General features: G+C 46.1%; 2 protein-coding genes across 5 annotated transcripts in view; both read right to left on the reverse strand.

Annotated features, from left to right (window-relative positions):
• Nucleotides 1-3853: 3853 nt before the first annotated feature.
• fezf1 (FEZ family zinc finger 1) lies at nucleotides 3854-12450 on the reverse strand. Its single transcript, XM_034535722.1, has 4 exons — nucleotides 11638-12450; nucleotides 10515-10649; nucleotides 9608-9740; nucleotides 3854-4089 (listed from the first exon to the last, which is right to left on the reverse strand). The coding sequence occupies exons 1-4, from the start codon at nucleotides 12448-12450 to the stop codon at nucleotides 3854-3856; spliced, it is 1317 nt and encodes a 438-aa protein (XP_034391613.1).
• A 3590-nt stretch (nucleotides 12451-16040) lies between these two features.
• Nucleotides 16041-22500, reverse strand: part of cadps2 (Ca++-dependent secretion activator 2) — a 120023-nt gene continuing 113563 nt past the window's right edge. For 3 of the 4 annotated variants that reach the window (XM_034535305.1, XM_034535303.1, XM_034535302.1), the window contains 2 exons: nucleotides 18849-18953; nucleotides 16041-17263 (listed from right to left, as the gene is read on the reverse strand). In XM_034535305.1, the coding sequence (XP_034391196.1) occupies nucleotides 17090-17263; nucleotides 18849-18953 (279 nt within the window). In that variant the 3' untranslated portion in view covers nucleotides 16041-17089. Of the gene's footprint in view, nucleotides 17264-18848; nucleotides 18954-22004; nucleotides 22065-22500 lie in introns of those variants that run through there. The other variant, XM_034535304.1, reaches the window with a different exon arrangement.

The following is a 22500-nucleotide window of genomic DNA, read 5'->3' on the forward strand; positions in this document are numbered from 1 at the left end:
AGCGCGCGGCCGACGCTCCCCTTCAAACTAAAACCTATAAAAAGTGCGGAAGCCTCTCCGCCAATCAGCTGCCAGAGCTGAGGAGCGGCCTCCCGCTCGGCGCTGTCGCACTGCGATGACGTAGAGGATGACGTAGCGGTCCTGGATTCACCCTCAAAGAAGAATATATTAAAACTTTTCAAACTTATGAACACAAGGAAAAGGGACTAGTGTTAGAGTTTATGGATATTATATATATTTTTGTTTTATTCATCCCAATTCAACTATTTTTAATTAGTATTTTTATTTTATTATTTATATATACCGTTTTATATATTATATTATCTTCTACTTTAGAGGCACATATTCGTACTTGTTAAGTTATTTACTTTCCAGATTCAGATTATTAAAATATGAATCAACTAGTAAGTATTATTGCAGATTAAAATAAAGTAGCCTAATTAAAATAATAAATATCACTTATTGTTCATACCGGTGTAATAATACTTTCCTCCTCAGCTTCGGCTCCTGAAAATAAAAACCTACAGTTGTCGTAGTTCAGAACGAGAATATTTCAGAACATATTGTACTTGTATGTTTATTTAGTATTTTTATTAAACATCTGAGTCGTATTGAAGTCAATGTCTGCCAGGAAAGGAGAAAAAAGATGAAAAGTTATGATTGAAATCAACGTAAAAAGCCGTAAGTGTGATATAAAAAGCTGATTATTACTTCTTGAAATACAATGTAAATATTTTTGCCAAATTTACTTTGGACTTTAACAACGTTTCAACTCGTTACGCAACCCTATATTATTATTTCTTTCTTTTGAAATAAAAGTTGTATGTTAACATGCAGGTATTTATATTACTTTAACTTTAAACCAGCTGCGACTTCATGTACTTTGCAATATGTTGTCATAAAAGAAAGTTGTTTGTTTGGAAGAAAATGCAGAATATGAATATTTGTTTATGAAATATAACTAAAATAAATGTAGCGTTTTACTGCATCTGTGCTTCTCAGCAGAGACAAACAAGTTAAAATAGTCAAATGCAGATCATCAGCGTATGAACACAGATTATATTTCTCCTTTATTATTTTTTTATATTTAAATAAATAAAAAAGCGATCACAGATTTTATTTTCATTTATTATTATTTCCTCTGTTAAGCATTACTTAAAAGTAAAAATAAAAACAAACCTTCACCTTGACAAGAAACATTTTTTTTTTTAATAACAGTAGCACAATTTAAAATAAATATCATAAAACAACTTTAGTTTTTTTGTCATTTTTTTTTCTCTTCTTCTTGTTTTTAACAATAATCCTGAGAGTGAAATCAAAAGAAGCGACGGACGGCCCGGAGACGGAGAGGGAATTATGACCTTTTCTTATAATAAAGGGATACTTCTGGTTTATTGCAGCTCGGCTTACAGTGTTTTCTTTAATCATCCCGACCATCATTTCTAATAATAATCATAATCACAACCGAAGGTCAAAGGTGAAGGTCGTGAGTCTCTTCACTCCAGTCACCTGAGGATTAAAATGTGAATTATCACTCTGAACTTTTAAAAACTTTTAAACATCTGGAACAGCAGTTTGGTTCCAGCTGCGTTCGTCTTCTTCTTCTTCTCGGAGTGGTTTTTGTTGTTGTTGGGGACTATTTTCAGCGGCGGATGGATCCACGTTCGGCGCTCTGGTGTTTGAAGGAAGAAACAGACGACGCGCGTTCGCGATGAACTCCGCGTTGTTTTTTTTTTAGGTCTTTTTTTTTGTGGGATTTGAGAAAAAAAAAACGTTGAACGTTCCCGCGACCGTTGGTTTGAATCTGAGGCCTCAAGTTCACCAAACTCACATCCCGAGATGCAACGGGAAAAGGAACGGAGACGAGTAATCACCGGGGACGACCGGAGCCACCGCTACGATGTAACGAGTAATCACCGGGGACGACCGGAGCCACCGCTACGATGTAACGATTAATCACCGGGGACGACCGGAGCCACCGCTACGATGTAACGAGTAATCACCGGGGACGACCGGAGCCACCGCTACGATGTAACGAGTAATCACCGGGGACGACCGGAGCCACCGCTACGATGTAACGATTAATCACCGGGGACGACCGGAGCCACCGCTACGATGTAACGAGTAATCACCGGGGACGACCGGAGCCACCGCTACGATGTAACGAGTAATCACCGGGGACGACCGGAGCCACCGCTACGATGTAACGATTAATCACCGGGGACGACCGGAGCCACCGCTACGATGTAACGATTAATCACCGGGGACGACCGGAGCCACCGCTACGATGTAACGAGTAATCACCGGGGACGACCGGAGCCACCGCTACGATGTAACGAGTAATCACCGGGGACGACCGGAGCCACCGCTACGATGTAACGAGTAATCACCGGGGACGACCGGAGCCACCGCTACGATGTAACGATTAATCACCGGGGACGACCGGAGCCACCGCTACGATGTAACGATTAATCACCGGGGACGACCGGAGCCACCGCTACGATGTAACGAGTAATCACCGGGGACGACCGGAGCCACCGCTACGATGTAACGATTAATCACCGGGGACGACCGGAGCCACCGCTACGATGTAACGATTAATCACCGGGGACGACCGGAGCCACCGCTACGATGTAACGAGTAATCACCGGGGACGACCGGAGCCACCGCTACGATGTAACGGGTAACGAGTAACGGCGAGAGGGCGGCGAGGAGCTCGGTTTGTCCTCGCAGGCCGAGTCGAGATCAGGGGTCAGGGGGTCACGTTGTATCAGGGCTGAGGGGCGTGTCCTGATGGCTCTTGTAGGGTCAAGGGGAAGGTCAAAGTTTGGGGTCAACGGGCCCGAGAGGAGGCGTGTGTACGAAGTAAACGTATTTTATTCGTGGGAATTTAAATTAAAATCAGACATTAGAGCGATATCGACCAAAAACACACTTAACGTGACAAAATACTGTTTGATTTAACGTCTTTTATGTCATAAATACTGAGGAGGTCTCCGGCTAAAAGTCACTCCCCCTCAACGACACGATTGGCTATCGCACATGTCCGTCAAACCAGACCCTCAGGGTCAGTCCTCCTCAGCCGGTCGATGATGTCACAGCGACGTCGTCGGGGTTGTTCTAGTTACAGGTGCATCGTGGGAAATGTAGGCTCTCGTGTTTTTGGAGCTTTAAACCATAAACTTTGGGGAGTGAAAGTCAGGACGTCTCGGCCTCTGTGTGGCTTTGATTTTTGATGTTGTTGTTGTTGTTGTTTTTTAAAGATATTTTGTGTAAATAAATATCAGAAACCTTTAAAAACGACCCGTCGGACACCGATTATCGATGACAAGAACCATTTGTAGTCAACAGAGGACCCAGAGGACTAGTTTGGGGGCCCAAAAGACCACCGAGTGTTCATCTGAGGGCACGAGTTGATAATTTATAAAGAAAAATAAGGGCGGTGGTCTCGTAGGGGGGCCACAGAGTCTGTTGTCCCGGGGCCTCAGCTCGCAGGGGGGCCACAGAGTCTGTTGTCCCGGGGTCTCAGCTCGCAGGGGGGCCACAGAGTCTGTTGTCCTGGGGCCTCAGCTCATAGGGGGGCCACAGAGTCTGTTGTCCTGGGGTCTCAGCTCGTAGGGGGGCCACAGAGTCTGTTGTCCTGGGGCCTCAGCTCGTAGGGGGGCCACAGAGTCTGTTGTCCCGGGGCCTCAGCTCGCAGGGGGGCCACAGAGTCTGTTGTCCTGGGGCCTCAGCTCATAGGGGGGCCACAGAGTCTGTTGTCCTGGGGCCTCAGCTCGTAGGGGGGCCACAGAGTCTGTTGTCCCGGGGCCTCAGCTCGTAGGGGGGCCACAGAGTCTGTTGTCCCGGGGTCTCAGGCCTGCGGGGGCATCTGCTGGCTCGCGAGGTCGTGCAGCTTCCTGATGTGCTTCTTCAGGTCAAAGTTCCTGCAGAAGCCCTTCCCACAGGTGGGGCAGGTGAAGGGCTTCTTGTCGTTGTGCGTGTGCATGTGGAAGGTGAGGTTGTACACCTGGTGGAACGCCTTGTTGCACACGGAGCACTTGAACTGCTTCTCGCCGCTGTGCGTCAGCTTGTGGTTCTTGTAGTTTCCTGCGCGGGAAAAGGTCAGTTAGGATATGGATTTATGGTCGTTTTGCATTCACTGTTTTTCTTTCTCTTATGAAGCCTTTCACACTTCGATTTGCCCTCTGACCTGCAGGACGGGACCCGGTGGAATGAATCAGAGAACGGGAAGAACGACACAAAATCACACACTTAAAATTGGTTATTTAACTAAATAAAATATGGGAAAAGTATTGTTTTTAATGATGCCGAATTATGTTTTTTTAATTTTTTTTACCCTAAATAAATCAAACGTCTCCTCTGATTGTCTACAAACCAGGAGAGAGAGAGAAGATCAAATAAAAGTATATAAATATAATAGGATTTATGTATTCAAATTATGTATTATGTATTATTAATGTATACATCAATGTATTAAATATAATTGATATTTAATATAATATTATTTATGTATAAAAAGGATGTATTATGTCTATATTTAAATATAATAAAACATTATTTATATATTAATATAATTTATACATCAATATATTAAATATAATTGATATTTAATATAATTTATTTATATTCATAAAAGTGTTGAAAATCAATAAACTCCGGCTTGAAAAGAGAGGAGGAGGCGAGGGAAGGAATCGAGGACGCACGGACCGGGAAAGGCTCGATGTTAATGTGACCATGAAGACAAATATGTATAATCTAAATTAGATTTTGATTTTGATAATCTCGATCAATCGAACACAAAAGATTAAAACACAACATATTCTGTTAATATTTATTGTGGAAAAACATCAATCAGATGACCAATTTCACCATGAAATGATATTTATAATGTTTATTTATAGTGTGTAAATGTTCTGAATATGAAATATCGGTTCCGATTCGACTGTTTTCAGAGACGACGGAGACTAATGAGTCATTTAAGTCATTATAATAATAATAATAATAATAATAATAATAATAATAATAATAATAAGGGCTCAAGTCCACTCGGGTACATAATTATGAAAGTGATTTTACATTCAGGATGTTTGGCCTGAAAAGAGTGAATTTTATAGATATTTAGTATTTAAATAAATATCACAATGAGCTTCCAGACTTCTTGTTTTCATCCCCTCAGGTCACGAAGAAGAACCACGAAGAAGAACCACGAAGAAGAACCAAGTACTGAAGTACTCGTGTGTACTGAGGGTACATTTACTCCATGAGTACTTCTGTGATACCTTTTTACTCCACTTGAGGCAGTTTATTATACTTTTACTGCATTCATTGGGCAGCATAGTTTTCACAAATATATGACTGCTAAATATATATATACTTAATGCTAAATCTATATATAATGAATGCTATATACAGTATATAAGTAATGCTAAATATGTATATAATTTTTGCTAAATATATATAAACAATGCTATATATATATATATATATATATATAAGTAATGCTAAATATAATGGACAAAAACATGATGGTGTTTATCACATCAAGCTATACCCGCAGAATAAAAAATAATTTATAGTATTATTGCATTATATCAATTATAATATATATATATATATATATATATATATATATATATATATATATATATATATATACCCTGTGGACCCACCACCCGCAGGGAGAATTATCGGGGTCGGGTGCTATGTAGACCGGGCGGCGGGCCAGGCGGGAGACCTGGGCGGGCCGATCGCCGGCGGCATAGACTAGCTCTAGGGACGTGGAACGTCACCTCACTAGCGGGGAAAGAGCCGGAGCTGGTGCAGGAGGTGGAGCGGTACCAGCTAGATATAGTTGGGCTCACCTCCACGCACAGCATGGGCTCTGGAACCAAGCTCCTGGAGAAGGGTTGGACTTTGTTTTTTTCTGGAGTTGCCCAGGGTGAGAGGCGCCGGGCAGGAGTGGGGATACTCACGAGCCCCCGGCTGAGCGCCGCTGTGTTGGAGTTTTCCCCGGGGAACGAGAGGGTCGCCTCCCTGCGCCTACGGGGAGTAAGGCTCTGACTGTTGTTTGTGCTTATGCACCGAACAGCATTTCGGAGTATCCGGCCTTCTTGGAGTCGGTGGGAGGGGTCCTGGAAAGGGCGCCGCCTGCCGACTCCATAGTTCTCCTGGGAGACTTCAACGCTCACGTGGGCAATGACAGAGAAACCTGGCGGGGCGTGATTGGGAGGAACGGCTTGCCCGATCTGAACCCGAATGGTGTTTTGTTGTTGGACTTCTGTGCTAGCCACAGTTTGTCCATAACGAACACCATGTTCGAACATAAGGTGGCTCATAAGTGTACCTGGTACCAGAACACCTTAGGCCGGAGATCAATGATCGACTTTGTAATCGTATCATCTGATCTGCGGCCGTATGTCTTGGACACTCGGGTGAAGAGAGGAGCAGAGCTGTCAACTGATCACCACCTGGTGGTGAGTTGGATCAGATGGCGGGGGACTCGGCTAGAGAGACCTGGCAAGCCCAAATGCGTAGTGAGGGTGAACTGGGAACGTCTGGCAGAGGATCCTGTCTGGGAGGTCTTCAACTCCCACCTCCGGAAGAACTTCTCACAAATCCTGAGGGAGGCTGGGGACATGGAATCCGAGTGGACCTTGTTCAAAGCCTCTATTGTGGACGCGGCCGCTCGGAGCTGTGGCTCGGAGCTGTGGCCGAAAGGTCATCGGTGCCTGTCGTGGCGGCAACCCAAGAACCCGGTGGTGGACACCGGGGGTGAGGGAAGCCGTCAAACTGAAGAAGGAGGCCTTTCGGGCCTGGCTGGCCCAGGGGTCTCCTGAAGCAGCTGACGGGTACCGGCGGGCCAGAAGGGCTGCAGCGGCGATGGTCGTGGAGGCTAAAACTCGGGCATGGGAGGAGTTCGGGGAGGCCATGGAAAAGGACTTTCGGTTGGCCTCAAGGAAGTTCTGGCAAACCATCCGACGGTTTATGAAGGGAAAGCAGGGTCTACCCCAGGCTGTTCTCAGCAGGGGGGGGGAACTGCTGACCCGGACTGGGGACATCGTCGGGCGGTGGAAAGAGCACTTTGAGAAACTCCTAAACCCGGCCAACATGTCCCCCGGAGAGGGGGCAGCGCCAGAAGACTTTGGGGTGGATTCACCCATATCCCTGGCAGAGGTCGCTAAGGTAGTCAAAAAGCTCCTTGGTGGCAAGGCGCCAGGGGTGGATGAGATCCGCCCTGAGATGCTGAAAGCGCTGGACATTGTTGGGCTGTCTTGGTTGACACGCCTTTTCAGTGTCGCAAGGGGGTCGGGAACAGTGCCCATGGACTGGCAGACCGGGGTGGTGGTTCCCATCTTCAAGAAGAGGGACTGGAGAGTGTGCTTGAACTATCGTGGTATCACACTGCTCAGCCTCCCGGGAAAAGCTTATGCCAGGGTGCTGGAGAGGAGGCTCCGACCGCTTGTCGGACCTCAGATTCAAGACGAACAGTGCGGATTCCGTCCGGGTCGTGGAACAGTGGACCAGCTCTTTACCCTCGCAAGATTACTGGAGGGGTCCTGGGAGTTTGCCCAACCAGTTTACATGTGCTTTGTAGACCTGGAGAAGGCTTTCGACCGAGTCCCTCTGGGGTTTTTGTGGGGGGTGCTGCGGGAGTATGGGGTGCCGGACCCGTTGGCACGGGCCATCCGGTCTCTGTACGCCTGCAGTAGGAGCTGTGTTCGTCTCCTCGGTAGTAAGTCAGACACGTTCCCGGTGGGTGTTGGCCTCCGCCAGGGCTGCCCTTTATCACCGGTCCTGTTCGTGACCTTCATGGACAGGATATCTAGGCGCAGCCAGGGGGCGGAGAGGATCCGGTTCGGGAGTCTCGGGATCGCCTCTCTGCTGTTTGCGGATGATGTGGTCCTGTTTGCCTCCTCGGACTGTGACCTCCTGCATTCACTGGGGCGTTTTGCAGCCGAGTGCGAAGCGGCAGGGATGAGAGTTAGCACCTCCAAATCTGAGGCCATGGTGCTCTGCCGGAAACCGGCGGATTGCTCCCTCCAGGTGGGGACAAACTGCCTACCCCAAGCGAAGGAGTTCAAGTATCTCGGGTCTTGTTCACGAGTGAGGGTAAGGTGGAGCGGGAGATCGATAGGCGGATCGGTGCGGCTGCAGCAGTAAAACAGGCGCTGTACCGGTCCGTCTTGGTGAAGAGGGAGCTGAGCCGGAAGGCAAAGCTCTCCATTTACTGGTCGGTCTACGTTCCAACCCTCACCTATGGTCACGAACTCTGGGTCGGGACCGAAAGAACGAGATCTCGGATACAAGCGGCCGAAATGAGCTTCCTCCGTAGGGTGGCCGGGCTCAGCCTTAGAGATAGGGTAAGGAGCTCGGACATCAGGGGGGAGCTCGGAGTGGAGTCGCTGCTCCTTCGTGTCCAAAGGAGTCAGCTGAGGTGGTTCATCTAGTCAGGATGCCTCCTGGACGCCTCCCATTAGACGTTTTCCGGGCACGTCCAACTGGTAGGAGGCCCCGGGGAAGACCGAGGACACGCTGGAGGGATTATATCTCCCGGCTGGCCTTGGAACGCCTCGGGATCCCCCAGAATGAGCTGGAAAGTGCTGCGGGTGAGAGGGAAGCCTGGGTCGGCCTGCTGAACCTGCTGCCACCGCGACCCGACCACGGATAAGCGGGTGATAATGGATGGATGGATGGATGGATATATTATAATTGATATTGAATATATATATATACTCTGAAATGGGCCCTTCTGCATGATGTGTACTCTTGACACTTTAAGTATATTTAGTAAAATGTTGAATGCATCATTTTACCCTTCTGTACTGTGTGTACAACAGTATATATTTATGTGTGTATACAGCATATGTGTATGATCTGTGTGTACAGCAGTAAATATTCATGTGTGTATACAGTATATATGTATGATCTGTGTGTACAGCCATATATATTTATGTGTGTATACAGTATATATGTATGATCTGTGTGTACAGCAGTATATATTTATGTATAAATACTTGTTGTCAGAATTAGACCGGCTGTGTTTGTCGCTTCATGACTTTGTTTTCATGTTTTTTGTGTATTTTCTGACGTGTGATTTGGTCTTTTCTTGTTTTGGATCTCAGTGACTTGACTGGCTGTTACTTTGATTGACAGCTGACAGATGCTGCTGACTGGCGTTCAGCCTGGTTTCAAGCCACATTATTCTGTGCATAAATTATCACCGCAAAGCTGCTTCCAGAAATGTTTATATTAAGACGTGAAGAATGGAAAATTAAACTAATTATTATATTTTTTTTTAATCATTTCTTTATCTGTATTAATTTATTTTTTCATATGCTGTTACTATTATTATTATTATTGCTATGATATAATTATTGTTATTATTATAACGTATAAATATATATAAACACTATTTTGCATAAAATCATTATAATAGTGAGAAAAGTTATTTTGTAATAATCTGAAATGTTTCATATATTTAAATATTGCAGATCATACAAATATACAATAATTATTTTATTTAAATATTATAGACATTTTGTCATATACATCTTTATAGATATAGATATGTATAAAAAGTGAAGGAAGTAGATTGTTTTCTCACCTTTCTGATGAAATCCTTTCCCGCAGAACTCGCACACGAACGGCTTGTATCCCGCGTGGATGCGCGTGTGCGTGTTGAGCGTGGAGCTGCGGTTGAAGGCTTTCCCGCACTGGTTACACTTGTGCGGTTTTTCCTGAAAGTAATGAAGAGGAAATCAAAATTAATAAAAGTGAAAATTAAAAAGAACGTCAAAGAGATATTTTAATATGTTTTACAGAGGACGCGTTCAAAGACCTCGGGAATAATAATAATATTTAGTCTCGTTTTTCTCTCAGAATTCACGCGAGCCTGAGATGATTAAAAAGGGAAACTGGTGCATTCTGGGAGAGTCTCGCGGCGCCACAGGAGGAGCTCGAGCGCAACGCACGGAGCGGATTTTATTTATATATTTATATTTATTTACCCAAATGGTTCCAAACGCAGAGACGTGTCATGAATTAAATGGAACATTTATTTTATTTATTATTACTTATGTATTAAGTTTCACAGGATTAAAACATAAATAAATAAAGTAACACGTATCTTTAAGTTTTAAGAACAGTGGTCTTTAAAATGTAAATAATTGATCTCACTATTAAATCGATCTTTTAATGAAGGAATTATTAAACGATATTAAATATTAAATTATATATTAAAATGTGTAGAAAACTGGCCTTTTTATTAATATACTTTTTAAATGTTTGTAATCAATTTGATACAATTTTTTAAAAATTATTATTTCATTTACAATATATGACCCCAAAAAAAGCTCAATAAATAATAAGCTCTAAAAAAATGATGCCAGTTTGACTTGAAAATAAAATGAAACAATTAAATCCAACCCATTTCTTATTTTATTTATTTCAACAACGTGAGCGTCGTGCTTCCTGACCTCGGCTCGTGATTGACACGTGGTCACGTGACCTACCTGAGTGTGGATGATCTTGTGCCGGCACAGCGTGCTCGCCTGGCGGAACCCCTTCCCGCACACTTTACACACGAACGGCCGCGCGCCGGTGTGCACGGGCATGTGGCGGGTCAGGTTGTAGTGCGCGTTGAACACCTGGGACAGACATTCAAAAAGATATTTAATAACAAGAATTTAAATAACAATAATAACACATTTCAATATTCAAGAATATCAACGGTACTTCTCCCCCACCATATATTGCTTAAAATAACATTTATTAACATTAATTTAATTGTCAGAAGCGGAGAGAGTTTACTAATTTACCTTCAAACTATATTAAGACTCATTGCAGCCTTTCTTACATATTTTTAAAAAATTAAACAAATACATGAAATACATGTAAAATACATTAATCCCCTCATGTCCAATTCAAGGGTTTATTTAATGGTTATTTTCCATTGAAATAATAATGATCAGTTTAAGTCTAATTAAAGTGAATCTGTGGGTCACTAAACGGACTATTAATAACTCATCAATAACACAACATGCACGTGAACCTGCACAGCGCGTGAAGGAAACTTACATTCCTATAAATAATCTTCATTTAGGAATTAACGACATTTAATTCTGTTTCGGTCTTTATTTTTCGCTTTCTTTAGTGAAACCTTAATAATTATTTGCCCGTTCAGATGAGCTTAATATTTTGCAATAAAAAAATGGAAAATTTCACAGGAAGTTTTTTTCCCCTCATCATACAAAAATGTTGAATAAAAGATAAACACACTTTTCCTGAAAAAAAGGGCTTATAAATAATAAATAATAATAATAATAATAATACAAAACCGTTCTAGATGAAGCTATTTTAATATATTCTGAAATACAGATTTAATTAATCTAAACTAACAATTGGTAATTTTATGTGTTTGAACGATTTCGTTGAACTCAAATCACTTTTTTTTTTATTTTATGATTTAATGTGAAGAAAAAAAAAATTATCCCCGAAGAAAAAGTTTCTAAATCCCTCCAGAAGAAGAAAAATGAGATAAATCTTTCAAATAATAAAAATAAAAAGTGTCTGTAAAATGAACAAAGTCCTCGCGGCTCCGGACCGGGTCTCGTCCCCGGTCCCAGGTGAACTCACCTTGCCGCAGACCTCGCAGGTGAACACTTTGGGCTTGCTGCCGGGACACGAGCCGCTCAGCCGGGCCGCCGCCGCCGCCGCGGAGCCCTTGAAGATCTTCTCCGTGAGGATCTGGTCCCGCTCCTTCATGTAGTGCTGGATCTGGCTCTGGGACAGCTCCTTGAAGGCGTGCACGCCGGACACCGGGCACTGCTCCCCGGCCGGCTGCGGGCCCGGCTTGCTCTTCTCCGCCATGAAGGCTTTGTGACGCGCGCTGAGCAGGTACGAGGCCATCGGGTGCAGGTTGACCAGGCCGGCGGGCGGCGGGCACGCGCCGCCGTCCCCGCTGCAGTTCAGGTAGCACACGGTGCCCACGGTGGGGAAGGAGGACTGGTTCACCACGCGGGGTCGGAAGAGTTTGTACTGGCCCGCGGCGGCCTGGCTCAGAGCGGAGTCCTCGTGCGGGCTCTTGTGGGTCAACCCGAAGCCCAAAAAGTCCGCGGGAGCCGCGAGAGCCGACGCGTCGAAGTGACCCGGGTCCAGCCCGGCGATGCTGAGCCGGTGGCCCGGCTCGTACCCGAGCGGCACCAGCGGGATCATGCAGTGCAGCGAGGACGGGCAGCCGTCGGGTTTCCCCGCGGGAGCGGACTGGAACCAGCTGGGGACCGGGATCGGGATCGACCTGGGCTCCGGCGTCCTCGCCATAATCCGGTCGATGGAGAAAGCGAGCGGCTTTCCGCCGCCGGAGGTGAACGTGTCGGACCCCGCGGGCCGGCTCTCAGAAGCCGGGGGGGAGCCGAGGATCCCCGCTGGGCGGCGGAGGGGACCGTCCATCACCTCCGCATCAACAACAAGAAGAAGAAGAAGAAAAAGGAGGAGAAGAAGAAGCTGCTGGAGGGGAAGCCGAGGGTCGGCGCTGCTCCTCACCGGCCCGCAGGAAAGGGCATCATCTACCGGGGAACCCCCCCCACCCCACCCCCCACCCTCAGAGTCACCGGGCCCGGACCGCCCGTCCTTATTGACGCTCGATAGCCGCGTGCGGAGAGCCGAGACCTCGCCGATCGTTACCGTCCGGGAAGGAAGAGCGGAAAGAAAGTCGCAGGTAATTTGTCTCAATTCTCCTCCGTCGATTCTCTGCACTTGTTCCCCGCTGGAGAAGAAGAGGAGGAGGAGGAGGAGAAGAGGAGGAGGAGGAGGAGGAGAAGAGGAGGAGAAGGAGGAGGAGGTCCCTTTCTTGGCAGGACTCCTGCTCAACTGGAAGGTATTTGGTGAATCCCAGTTCCCCTTGTGGCTTCGCGTGACATCATTTTTTTTTTTTTTTTTTTTTTTTTTCTTCTTCTCCAACGCGCCAGACGCGCCGCGGCTCCGGGGTCACGAGCTTCAGGAGCTTCAGGAGCTTCAGGAGCTTCAGGAGCTCCACGAGCTTCAGGAGCTTCAGGAGCTTCAGGAGCTTCAGGAGCTTCACGAGCTTCAGGAGCTTCACGAGCTTCAGGAGCTTCACGAGCTTCAGGAGCTTCAGGAGCTTCAGGAGCTTCAGGAGCTTCACGAGCTTCAGGAGCTTCACGAGCTTCAGGAGCTCCACGAGCTTCAGATCAGACTCGGACGCACTTTTCTTTCTTTCCTCCTTTACGCACGCGCGGCGCACAGACACGGAGCTCTCACGCGGGTGAACTTGAGCCGGGGGATGGATCCAGACCTCGATCTCAGGCCTGGTGGTCTTTGGGGTCTTTGGGGTCTTTGGAGTCTTTGGGGTCTTTGGCATCACGCACTTTGGCTCCAGCGCGTCGCTCTGTTTCTCTCTCTCTTCTTTTTACGCACGAGATTTATTTTCCAAAATAATTTTTGAAGGCCAAAACATTAAAAAAAAGCCTCTGAAAAATATGCTTTTAGCACGAGAACGCGCGCGCTCTTCTCTCATCATGTTTTCTCTTTTGGAGCGAGCAGACCGGAAAACATCCACAGAGACCACAAGGGTCTTCCATATCCGGTCAGTGGGTAAAGCGGAGGGTCTTCCATATCCGGTCAGTGGGTAAAGCGGAGGGTCTTCCATATCCGGTCAGTGGGTAAAGCGGAGGGTCTTCCATATCCGGTCAGTGGGTAAAGCGGAGGGTCTTCCATATCCGGTCAGTGGGTAAAGCGGAGGGTCTTCCATATCCGGTCAGTGGGTAAAGCGGAGGGTCTTCCATATCCGGTCAGTGGGTAAAGCGGAGTCTCCACTCCGGTTCGAGAGAAATAACAGCGGCTCGATCAGACGAGAAGATATTGATATGTTATTTGTTTGTGTTTAGTTTGTTATAAGTGTATTAAACACACACACATTTTTTCTTTTTTAACAAAAATATATTCTTATTTTGAGTTAAACAACGAATATATATATATATATATATATATATTTTGTTTTTTCTTCTTTCAAATAAAAATAAATAAAAATGATATATCATTTTTTAAATAAAAAAAAATATATTTGACCAATCATCTCAAATAGATTAATAACAGCAGTTAAAACGAATTCTTATAATGTATAACATAAAATACGTTATAATATTATTCGTAAAATAAATGTTGGCACGTGACGCCTCATGAAACATATTTTAAACTCATAATCAGCTCCTTTTCGTTTCGCTTTCATTTTCCATCAAATCACACGTTGACTGCAGGCTCGTGTGCAAATGACGTTATGACGTCATAATGATTAGCATCATATTATCTTACACATTCAGACATTCATTATTGATGCAGCGGCTTTTATTGTTTTATTGCTTTTATTTCTGTTTTTATTGAACGTTTCATTTGTTTTGATCCTCGTTTCATACATTATTATAATATTTTAAGTGCCATGAGGGAACTATAGCGGCATGAACTAATATAATGTAAGCAGATATCTCCTTTTATGTGTAGACAATGAGGGAAAATATATAGTAACACACAGCTGGAATAATATCTTAGAGGTAAAAATAACACAATGACACATAATGAACATATAATATAATTATTATAAGAACCCTAAAGAAATATCCTTGTAGCTGCTTACAGCTACATTATATATATATGTTGTATTTTCTGCCAGCTATAATAATATTTGTTCATCTCCTGGCTTCTTCCTGCTGATCTTTATTAGTTTGTGAATTGATGTGAGTTCAGATGTTTGTGTCTCTATATTTTCATCGACCTCTGGAATAAAAACAGAATCTCGCAGAAAAAAAACACGCTTCAGTTATTTGTAAAAGCAGGAAAAAAGGAGAAAATCTGATTTTTACTATATTTAGATTTTATTCTGGAAGTCAGTTTTAAGGCCTCAGGAACCTTTTAAGTATTATTATTATTATTATTATAATAACATGAACGGCAAAAGTATTAATATGTTGTTTTCAATAATAATAAATAAACGTGTCCTTTGTTTGATGCTCATTTTTATGAGAGAAAAGAAAGTGATGGACGAAAGCCTGCAGAAGCCACCTTAAAAACGACAAGATTTAAGGTGGAATGGAGAAGAACTGTAAAACTACTACATTTAAGGTGGAATGGAGAAGAAGAATGGTTAAAACTACAAGATTTAAGGTGGAATGGAGAAGAAGAAATGTAAAACTACAACATTTAAGAATGGAGAAGAACTGTAAAACTACAAGATTTAAGGTGGAATGGAGAAGAAGAAATGTAAAACTACAACATTTAAGGTGGAATGGAGAAGAACTGTAAAACTACATTTAAGGTGGAATGGAGAAGAAATGTAAAACTACAAGATTCAAGATGGAATAGAGAAGAACTGTACAACTACAATATTTAAGGTGGAATGGAGAAGAATGGTAAAACTACAAGATTTAAGGTGGAATGGAGAAGGACTGTAAAAGTACAACATTTAAGGTGGAATGGAGAAGAACTGTAAAACTACAACATTTAAGGTGGAATGGAGAAGAACTGTAAAACTACAAGATTTAAGGTGGAATGGAGAAGAACTGTAAAACTACAAGATTTAAGGTGGAATGGCGAATAATAACTGTAAAAGGATGAAAACAACAAAGAACCGAACGTCGGGTTCTCAAGCTTTCATGTTTAACGTATTAAAATCAGCTAAAGGGAAGACAGAACATTAAAGAGTATAAATGTGTTTACAGGATTTTTACTTTTATGGTTGTTGGTTCTTTTAACTGCATTTATTTAATTTATTTAAATGGTTTCCCCTCCACAGAACCTCTTCATGTATTCACAACCTAAATGATTAGTGATGTTGCCTTCAAATGTCCTGCTGCTGCTGCGTACATATTGGTTTCTACTGTTGTTGGACGCGGTCGAGCTGGGATCGGTCATGTGACCCGAGGATAACGATATATATATATATATAAAATAAAACCCCACACAAGCAGGTGCTTTAAAAACACTTTTATTGTGACACTCAGATAAGACAAAAAACAACACAAACACACGTCTTCATGTCGTTGTTTTGGTCCTTTAGTGTTTGTCCTGCGAAACAACAACAACAAGCGGAGTTGATCGGCGGCCGACACGGAACATCACAACAAAAACAAAAGAAAACTCTTTTTCTTTTTCATTTTATATTATCGACGACGACGACACGCAAAAAACCCGGTCGTCTTGAAGAAACTCGGCGACGGGTGACATCACGACGAACGGCGACGGAGACGGTCCAAAACTACGCGACTAGCCGCTACGTAACCGACGTTAGCTCCAAAGCTAATCCGTTAGCTACGTGGTCGTCGCCGATGCAGCTAACGACAGTCAGGCATCTTAGTCAAATGGCCAATCTCCTAAACGACCCTTTCACTTTTCCATCTAGACGATAAATATCAAAAGCCGATGAGCGGACACATTCCTGAAAGATAAACTTGAGGCTCCGCCCCCCCGACGGGACCACGACGGGTGAATAACAGACGGCTAACTCCTAACACGAGCGTTAGAGAAAAGGTTGGAGAGACATCGCTCGTATTGCTGGGCACGACCACAAGGGGGCGCTTGTTTGGCAAAAATGTAAACGTAGGGTTTTTTTTGTGTTTAAACAAACGTGAGAAGCGGACGACCAGAGGAGTCGCCCCCTGGTGGTCAGGAGAGAGAATGCAGCCGTGGGTTCTAACTAATAGGTCGGTTATAAAAATGAAACCACAATATTATGAAGTAACATTTAAAGAAATGATGGTGAATAAAAGTAAAAAACAAACTGACAGATTAAATTTATCTCTGGAGTGGATTTTGCTGCCGTTTTGGAGCATTTTCAAAACAAAACAGGGGGTGGAGCCTCAGTGCTGTACAAAGTGACATCAATCAAGAGTACGGCTGCGCGTGGCAGAGGGGGCGGGACTTCCTGTCCCGCAGGTGAGAGGGGGTGGGGAGAGGTCACCACCTGAGCGTTCGTCCTTACCCAATCAAGACCTTCGGTGACAGTGAACGACACCTCTTCATCTACAACAAGACTCACACGGGGAGAAGGTCCTGATCGAGGAGGAGGAGCAGGAGGAGGCGCTCAGTCCTCCTGCTCCTCCTCGCTGTCTCTCATGCTGATGCCCTGCAGGCCGTCGCCCGACTTCACCGCCGCCGTGGCCTCCTCCACCGTCAGCCGGTTGTACACCGTCTCGTAGCTCTTGTTGTTCAGCGCCACGTCCAAAACACCCTGAAGACGGAAGTCACGGTAGGTCTTCTGTTGAGGGGAGGAGGAGGAGGGGAGGAGGAGGGGAGGAGGGGGGGAGGAGGAGAGGAGGAGGGGAGGAGGAGAGGAGGAGAGGAGGGAAGGAGGAGGGGAGGAGGAGGGGGAGAGGAGGAGGGGGGGAGGAGGAGAGGAGGAGGGGGGGAGGAGGAGGAGGAGGAGGGGAGGAGGAGAGGAGGGAAGGAGGAGTGGGGGATTAGGAGGAGGTGGAGGAGGAGGAGGAGGGGGAGGAGGAGGAGGAGGAGGGGGAGGAGGAGGAGGAGGAGGAGGAGGAGGAGGAGGGGAGGAGGAGGGGAGGAGGGGGAGAGGAGGAGGAGGAGGAGGAGGGGAGGAGGGGAGGAGGAGAGGAGGAGAGGAGGAGGAGGGGAGGAGGAGGGGAGGAGGAGAGGAGGAGGAGGGGGAGGAGGAGGGGAGGAGGAGGAGGAGGAGGAGGAGAGGAGGGGGAGAGGAGGAGGAGGAGGAGGAGGGGAGGAGGGGAGGAGGAGAGGAGGAGAGGAGGAGGAGGGGAGGAGGAGGGGAGGAGGAGGAGGGGAGGAGGAGGGGGGGAGGAGGTAAGGAGGAGGGGAGGAGGAGGAGAGGAGGAGGGGAGGAGGGGGAGAGGAGGAGGAGGGGAGGAGGAGAGGAGGAGGAGGGGAGGAGGGGGGGAGGAGGAGGGGAGGAGGAGGGGAGGAGTGGGGGAGGAGGGGAGGAGGGGGGGAGGAGGAGGAGGAGGAGGAGGAGGGGAGGAGGGGAGGAGGAGGAGGAGGAGGAGGGGAGGAGGAGGAGGAGGAGGAGAGGAGGAGGAGGGAGGAGGGGAGGAGGAGGGGAGGAGGGGGGAGGAGGGGAGGAGGAGGGGAGGAGGAGGAGATGAGGAGGGGGAGAGGAGGAGGGGAGGAGGAGAGGAGGAGGAAGAGGAGGAGGAGAGGAGAAGAGGAGGAGGAGAGGAGGAGAGGAGGAGGGGAGGAGGAGAAGAGGAAGAGGAGGAGGGGAGGAGAAAGAGGAGGAGGAGGGGAGGAGGAGGAGAAGAGGGAGAAGGTAAAGGGAGGAGGGACGAGGAGGAGAAGAGGGAGAAGGTAAAGGGAGGAGGAGGAGGGAGGAGGAAGAGGAGAGGGGGGAGTAGAGGAGGAAGAGGAGGAGAGGGAGGAGAGGGAGGAAGAGGAGAGGCAGAAGGATGAGAAGAGGGAGAAGGTAAAGGGAGGAGGGAGGAGGAGGAGAAGAGGGAGAAGGTAAAGGGAGGAGGAGGAGGAGGAGGAGGAGAGGGAGGGAGGAGACAGAGGGCATCTGAGGAGGCGTTTTGAAAGGACAAAAGAACCGAACCTGCCGTGAAGCTTCAGCTTCATTCGTTAACGAGTTAAAGTTCGTCTTCTTTAGGCTAAAGTGCTCCTTCAAGGACACGTTGGGCTCTTCTTCTCCTTCAATGTCAGTTCTGACTGTTTCACATGAATGAGCCCAAAATTAAAGTTTTCTTTACGGGTTGTTTCTCTCTTTTCAAACTAAAAACAAAAGGAGACTTTAAACGTGACCCGTCGGCTCTGAACTTCAAACCTTTTCTATTAAATCGCTCTTTGTCAAATAGTTTAATTTAACAACTCGTTCTCACCTTCACGATCTTGATGAGTGTTTTCAGCTGATAGGTGTGGAGCTGCAGGTCCAGCCGGTCCGTCAGCCAGACGCACACCACCTTCATGGAGCTGCTGTACCATTGCTGAGGACGACAGGGACACGGTGAACCACACCCACTCACCACCAGGGGGCGACTGCTCTGGTTGTATAGAAGTCTATGCTTCATGTGTTAAAGCTGCATTCTCTCTACTGACCACCAGGGGGGCGACTCCTCTGGTTGTATAGAAGTCAATGCTTCATGTGTTAAAGCTGCGTTCTCTCTACTGACCACCAGGGGGCGACTCCTCTGGTTGTATAGAAGTCTATGCTTCATGTGTTAAAGCTGCATTCTCTCTACTGACCACCAGGGGGCGACTCCTCTGGTTGTATAGAAGTCAATGCTTCATGTGTTAAAGCTGCGTTCTCTCTACTGACCACCAGGGGGCGACTCCTCTGGTTGTATAGAAGTCTATGCTTCATGTGTTAAAGCTGCATTCTCTCTCCTGACCACCAGGGGGCGACTCCTTTGGTTGTATAGAAGTCTATGCTTCATGTGTTAAAGCTGCATTCTCTCTACTGACCACCAGGGGGCGACTCCTCTGGTTGTATAGAAGTCAATGCTTCATGTGTTAAAGCTGCATTCTCTCTACTGACCACCAGGGGGCGACTCCTCTGGTTGTATAGAAGTCAATGCTTCATGTGTTAAAGCTGCATTCTCTCTACTGACCACCAGGGGGCGACTCCTCTGGTTGTATAGAAGTCTATGCTTCATGTGTTAAAGCTGCATTCTCTCTCCTGACCACCAGGGGGCGACTCCTCTGGTTGTATAGAAGTCTATGCTTCATGTGTTAAAGCTGCATTCTCTCTCCTGACCACCAGGGGGCGACTCCTCTGGTTGTATAGAAGTCTATATAAATGACTTCTCAATCTCTAGTCCCAAAACCAAATGTTCAAATTAAAGCTCTCTGTGAACAAACCATAAAGACGTTTTCAACTGAGCAGTAAATCCAAACGTAGTTTGAATGTAGTTGAAGCCCAAAATATAAACCTTGATTTCTGACACGCCGCCCTTCAAAGCGTGAAGCGCGGTGCATTGTGGGATACGACGCGGCCTTCTGAGGCGACCTCAGACCACCGGGTTCACGTTCTTTACAGGAAGCCGCTGAAAGAGGCTTCATTCATCCTCGAGCAGCTTCTGGAGTCAGGAAACACCCCGAGGAGCATCTTTAACGCCCCCCCTCCAAAAAGGACATGAATATAAAAAATTACTATGCTATATGTTTGCTCTCAGGGATCAAGGGACGGTTCGCGGGTCGGCCGTTCTCTTTTCCCACCCCCCCCCCCCCCCCCCCCCCCCCCCCCCCCCCCCCCCCCACCCCCCCCCCCCCCCCCCCCCCCCCCCCCCCCCCCCCCAACGCGAGGTCTAAAAAACGATGCGCGGCGTCGAAAAAAACCTCAAAGTGGGTAAAACGTCGACTTCTTCTTCTTCTTCTTCTTCTAAAAAGGTGGCGATTGAATGCAGAAGAAGAGTTCACGGCTCTGCTCCGACCTTCCCGGTGAAAAAAAAAAAAGGAGAAGAAAGAGACGCCGTCTCCGTGGTTCTCGTTAAGCGCTTCCTCCCTTTCACGCCGGCAGGCTGGAACCGCGCTGCAAATCAAACGCACCCTCTTTCTTTTCTTTTTTTCTCCTCCCGTCTCACCTGAAGAGCGGTTTCCCTTCGCTTCGCGGCACGCGGCTGGTTAAATAAAATATAAAAACACGACTTGATTGAAGTTACCAGTCGCAACAAGAACGCCGTGACACGCCGATGACCCGTAATATTCAGATCCGCTTCAAAGGAACTGTAATTACCTTCATATTTAATAGAGAGAAACGGGCACAAAGGTGGCTTCATGCACTCGACTGAAGCCAACACATTCAAACATTTGATTGGGCTCATTGTGGGAGCGACCCCGCGACCTCCTCCTCTTCTCGCAGCCTCGACTCAAACGATATGTGTATATGTGTACTTATGTTAACGCGTGACCAAAGAGTCTCTTTCAGTCGAGAGCATTCATCGTATCGGAGGAAGAAGTCGAGGCTCGGGACGGATGGTTGATCCCAAATATAATTAAAAATAATATCATTTTGTGTCTTTTCAATTTATATAAAAATATTAATGTTTTCAAGCTTTGAAAAAGAAAAAGAATCAGAATCGGTTATCGAGGCCAGAAAGTTCCCGATATTAATATTACGGCTGCGTTCTTCGCGTTAAAAGTGTTAATAAATCAAATCAACAGTCCGGTCAAGTATTAAACACATTTCTTCGTTTTTTTCAGGAAAATGTCCAAAACTACGTCCCGAAAAGTTATTTCTGTGTGAATACTAAAATCAGTAAGACGGCTTTATTGTATTTCATCGCCACGCACTTAATATAAACATGTAAATATAACAGGCTCACCGCTTCTCATTTGAAGCGTGCGTTGCTCGTTGTTAGCTGTTAGTTGCTCGTTGCTAGTTGTTAGTTGTTAGTTGCTAGCTGTTAGTTGTTAGTTGCTAGCTGTTAGTTGCTCGTTGCTAGTTGCTAGTTGCTAGCTGTTAGTTGTAAGTTGTTAGCTGTTAGTTGTTAGTTGCTAGCTGTTAGTTGTAAGTTGTTAGCTGTTAGTTGCTCGTTGCTAGTTGCTAGCTGTTAGTTGCTAGTTGTTAGCTGTTAGTTGCTCCTTGCTCGTTGCTAGTTGCTCGTTGCTCACGGTACACACGATTGTTGATGTACTTTAAGTTGCCCAAACTCACACAGACGGAGAACGTTTGGGCAAACATGTTCACTGTCAATACTCTTCTTTTTCTTCTTCCTCTTCCTCCTCCTCTTCTTCTTCCTCCTCTTCCTCCTCCTCCTCTTCTTCTTCCTCCTCTTCCTCTTCCTCTTCTTCTTCTTCTTCCTCCTCCTTCTTCCTCCTCCTCCTCTTCTTCTTCCTCTTCCTCCTCTTCTTCTTCCTCATCCTCCTTCTTCCTCCTCTTCTTCCTCCTCCTCCTCCTCCTTCCTCCTCCTCCTCTTCTTCTTCTTCTTCTTCTTCCTCCTCCTCCTCCTCCTCCTCCTCCCCCGCTCAATGAAACGTTTATTTGAGTCCCCGGGAGGCGAGTCTTCCTCATCGCGGCTAATCAGCCGCCTGACGGTCGCCTCGCCGGCCGCGTTAACAGTCGTGGAAATGGAGTACGAAGACGCTCCTTAATTGAGCTGATTAGAGGACGAGAGTGAAAACAGATGGAGTGAATATGAGGGGGGAGGGGGGGGGGGGGGGGGGGGGGGGTGCACGGCATTGTGGGTCTGCATTAGTCCCGTCAGAAACAATTTCTACGTGATGAACGGAGGCTGGTTCCACTGAAGGTGTCGCAGTAATGATGTCATTTAAACATTTGACACATATTCTGGTTTTGACACCAAATAATAATAAAATTATTTGAATATTTAGTTAATATTAAGTCCTAAAAAGTGCAAGAATAAGGACCTGACATATTGTTTTCTCATATTTAAAAACAGCTGTGACGTGAGATTAGTTTTTAGACGCCGACTTTCATTTCTGTTCCATCACAACATTTTTTTATTTTTTACATTTTCATGTCTTTTACGTGCAGCGATTTGCTTTATTTTTTGTCTCGATTGAACCATTATT

This window comes from Cyclopterus lumpus, chromosome 6, assembly GCF_009769545.1.
Source record: "Cyclopterus lumpus isolate fCycLum1 chromosome 6, fCycLum1.pri, whole genome shotgun sequence".
Taxonomy (NCBI): Eukaryota; Metazoa; Chordata; class Actinopteri; order Perciformes; family Cyclopteridae; genus Cyclopterus; species Cyclopterus lumpus.

Excerpts from the sequence above, each read along its gene's own strand:
- fezf1 (XM_034535722.1), bottom strand. The coding sequence starts at position 12,450 with ATGGACGGTCCCCTCCGCCGCCCAGCGGGGATCCTCGGCTCCCCCCCG. Across the intron at positions 9,741-10,514 it reads ACAAGATCATCCACACTCAG|GAAAAACCGCACAAGTGTAA; the intron begins GTAGGTCACGTG and ends CATTACTTTCAG. Across the intron at positions 4,090-9,607 it reads GAAAGGATTTCATCAGAAAG|GAAACTACAAGAACCACAAG; the intron begins GTGAGAAAACAA and ends TTTCCCGCGCAG.